The 3742-nt window shown below is 46.4% G+C and overlaps 1 protein-coding gene across 1 annotated transcript, besides 6 other annotated features; it reads left to right on the top strand.

Moving 5' to 3' along the window:
• Positions 1-3742: a sequence feature (heterozygous, non-Esmeraldo-like haplotype).
• Positions 119-142: a microsatellite.
• Positions 811-846: a sequence feature (AT_rich).
• Positions 894-2318, top strand: Tc00.1047053510245.10 (amino acid permease, putative; the record flags this gene model as incomplete). Its single annotated transcript, XM_798024.1, has 1 exon — positions 894-2318. One exon carries the CDS (start codon positions 894-896, stop codon positions 2316-2318), a length of 1425 nt encoding a protein of 474 aa, XP_803117.1.
• Positions 2469-2507: a microsatellite.
• Positions 2524-2565: a microsatellite.
• Positions 2581-2622: a sequence feature (AT_rich).

Here is a 3742-nt window from a genome sequence, read left to right as displayed (position 1 = left end):
GAATAATTATTTCCTGTTTTTTTTTTTTTTCCCCCTTCTTTTTATTTTGTTTGTGTGTACATATTTCTCTTTTTATTTCTGTGCTTGATGTACTTTTAATTGATGATGGCAACACCCCTTTTTTTTTTTCTTTTTTTTTTTTGATGCTCTTTGATATCATGCGTGGGCTTTTCTCAATAAGCACAGAAATGCGTTGCAGCAAACGTGTCATGCGTAACAGAACGCCGCATTACAGGCAGGAATGCGGCCAATGGATGTGGAGGCACGGCTGAAAAAGGCTGCACCGGCCAGGCGTTTTGAGACACGTGACGTCCATTTATGCATTCGACGTTATAGAAAAAAAAAAAAACAACGGCACTGTTGACCTGCAAGCAGGAGACGAGTGGTGAAATGCGGCATCACCGGTTTCAATGACGTAATTTTTCTTCAAATGACGTCTACATGGCACCTCCTGCTTGTTGCCAGGGGGCATGATGACACAGGAGTCCCAGCAGCGTAATTGACTACAAGCCTTGAAGACAAACAGGACGTGTTGGCACATAAAAACATGTCAAACCATTTTCTTCCATACTCAGAGGTGGGTGGGAAATGAAGAATAAATGTCTTCACTGTTGTCCCAACTTGAGGGAAGGCCTCTTTTTGGTTATTTATTCATTTATCGATTTACTTTCATCTCCTCTTATTGGAGATGCTCTATCCACGTCTACGGTGTGAGCTGCACCTCTCTCTATATTTGTGCTCTACTTCTTTAATAATTCCCACACCACACTTCATAAGTTAACACATATATATATGTGTATTTCTTTTATCTTTTTTAAAAATCTTTTTTTTTTTTGTATTTTTATTGATTACTCACAATATATAAACCAGCGTATTCTACTGGAGAACACAAAATGAGCACGAATCTCAGGACTTATGCCTCTGACGATCCACTGAACGACGGTGTGGAGCTTGTCGAGGACCTTCAGGGCCAAGCAGGGCTTCCCACGGGTGACCGAATGGATGTCGCCAAGATCCGCATTGAGAAACTGAACCAGGAGCGTCAGGAGCGCGTTGCCCGGCGGCGAGACCCACAGAGCTGCCTCAAGCGGGGGCTGCATCGCATCATACCCTACGGCGGCATCATCTCCTCCGGATGCAACCTCGCCAGCTCATCGCTGGGCGCCGGAATACTTGCGCTGCCGTATGCCTTCAACACGTCCGGGCTGGCGATGGCGCTGGTGTACCTTGTGGTGGTGGGTCTGCTGACCATCTACTCCTTCACTCTTCTGGGCATCGCGGGGAAGCGGACGGGGCTGCGGAACTACGAGCAGGTCACGAGGGCTCTTCTTGGGAAGGGTGCGGACTACTTTTTGGCCTTCAACATGTGGCTTTTCAGCTTTGGTGGCGAGGTCTCCTACATGATATATATGGGAGATCTTATTGGCGCCTTTATTGATAGTTCGCAAAGCGCCCCAGATTACGTGAAATCCTCCTCTGGCCGCCGATTAATTACGAGCATGGTGTGGCTTGTTGCCATGCTGCCGCTGTGCCTACCGAAGGAGATTAACTCCCTGCGCCACATATCCGTTTTGGCTCTTGCATTTGTCTTTTTCTTTGTGATCTGCGTGATCATCCATTCCGTACGCAACACTATCACCCATGGCATGCGTGATGATCTGGTGTACTTCCGGACTGGCAACAGCGCAATTCAGGGTCTTTCCGTTTTCACGTTTGCCTTTATTTGTCAGCTGAATGCGTATGAGGTGTACGAGGAAATGTACAAGCCAAGTGTTGCGCGCTTTACGAAGAGTGCTGCACTTGGTGTGTTTGCTTCATTCACAATGTTGTTTTGCTCGGGATTTTTTGGCTACCTGGACTTTGGCCCGGCATTGACAGGCTCCGTCCTCAGTCGGTACAACCCGATAGAGGACAAGATGATGGGCGTTGCTTATGCGGGTATGGTATTAAAACTGTGCGTTGGCTACGGGCTGCACATGATTCCAGTGCGTGAGGCTGTTTACCACGTCTTCAGTGTTGATGTGAAGACGATTGGATGGTGGAAGAACGCACTGGTCTGTGGCCTTATGGCGACGCTGTCACTCATTGGTGGCCTATTTATCCCCAGCATCACGGTTGTGTTTGGCCTTGTTGGTGGTTTCTCTGGGGGCTTCATTGGCTTTATCTTCCCTGCCCTGCTGTACATGTACAGCGGCAACTGGACACTGCAGTCGGTTGGGTACTTTCACTACATCGGGACGCACTTTCTGCTGTTTGTCGGTGTGATCGGTGTTGTGTTTGGGACCGCATTTGCCGTTTACGGTGAGGCGATGCATTGAATAGCATTGGTAAAATTTATTGTGTTTTTGGGTTTTGTTTCATTCTGTAATTAGGTTTGTTTTACTCGGGTCCTTAAAAACTTCCTGTGGTTTTTACTTTTTTTTTTTTTTCTTTTGTACGAAGCAGTGATTTGTGGTGGAGGGAAATAATTGTTTTTCCTTTTGATTTCTGTTGTTTTTTTTGTTTTTTTACCCCCCACTCACCTTTTTTTTTTTTTGTTTTCTGTTTTGTTTTGTTTTTTTTCTTCGGTGTTGTAATCTCAAAAAAAAGAATATATAAATATTTTCTTTTCTTTTTTTTTTACTGTCTGTCTGTTTGTGTGTGTGTGTTGGTGAGGACATTTTCTCTTCATTGTTGACGATTTCTTTGGGGAGGAGGGGGCTGTACGATTGGGAGCGGCAAGGGGCGTGTGGGCGTGTGTTGTGTGTAATTAACTCCCACATTTGTTCTGCGGGGGAATAAAATCATCGTTTTTTATTTTAATTCTTTGGTCGGTTTTTCTTCAGAAATATCGTGCTGGGGGGCAGTGAGTAAAACTTTTCTTTTTGTTTCCCCCTCCCTTCCACCCGGCCCACCCTCCTTTTTTGTGCTTCACGCGGAGGGGCCCTGCAACCGTCGGACACTTTTAAAAGCGCTGCCGCCTCGTGGGCTCGCGATGTGCCCGGTTGTGGTGGATGGATGTGTGAGCCCGTTGGTCCACTGCTCTGCGTGTGTGTGTGTGTGTGGCTGTGCTGGACAGGTGTCGCTTGAGGCGTGAGGGGATGTTGGGTGCATTGAGCCCGACTGTTTGCCTTCTCTTGTTGTCCGCTCGCACTCTCTGCGGGAATGAAGGAAGAAGGGGACCGTGCCTCATCCGGCTGCACATTCACTGTTTTTACTCATCTGTTTCTTTCATAGCGGACATGTCTTTTCACCTTCCTTTGCGGTGACACAATGAACCTGGCGGCATACATATATGCATAGAGGTATCTTCCACGTACTTCAACAGATATCTCTTATTTGCACAGTCTGTTTCTTCATGTGGCAGTGGCATGCCATTGAAATGGATGCGTGAGCGGTAACTATGAATGCCCAGTGCCAGAGTTGGTATTTTCAGCACTGTGAACTTTTTTGGACGTTGCTCACTTTCTTGCTTCTCAAAGCTATTTCCTTGATTGAAGGACACGTTGTTGGACTGTTGTGAAGCTCCACGGGATGCCATCGTATCACGGCAAGTGTTCTTAATTTATTTGTCATTTCTTCTCTTCTGAAGCGCCTAGGGGATGCTGACACTTTTTTATTCTTATTCTTATTGCTATTGTTATTATGCAGGTAAAGGTGCGGAATTGGGGCAAAGTTATTGCGATATACTGCGGCGGACACCAATGCAGCCAACATCTGGGGGCGAAACAATGAGTGCGCCCGTACGAGGATCTTTTTTTTT

Source organism: Trypanosoma cruzi, genomic scaffold, assembly GCF_000209065.1.
Source record: "Trypanosoma cruzi strain CL Brener 1047053516689 genomic scaffold, whole genome shotgun sequence".
NCBI lineage: Eukaryota > Euglenozoa > Kinetoplastea > Trypanosomatida > Trypanosomatidae > Trypanosoma > Trypanosoma cruzi.
Note: the sequence above shows the minus strand (reverse complement) of the source record. Positions and strands in the feature narration are given on the sequence as shown.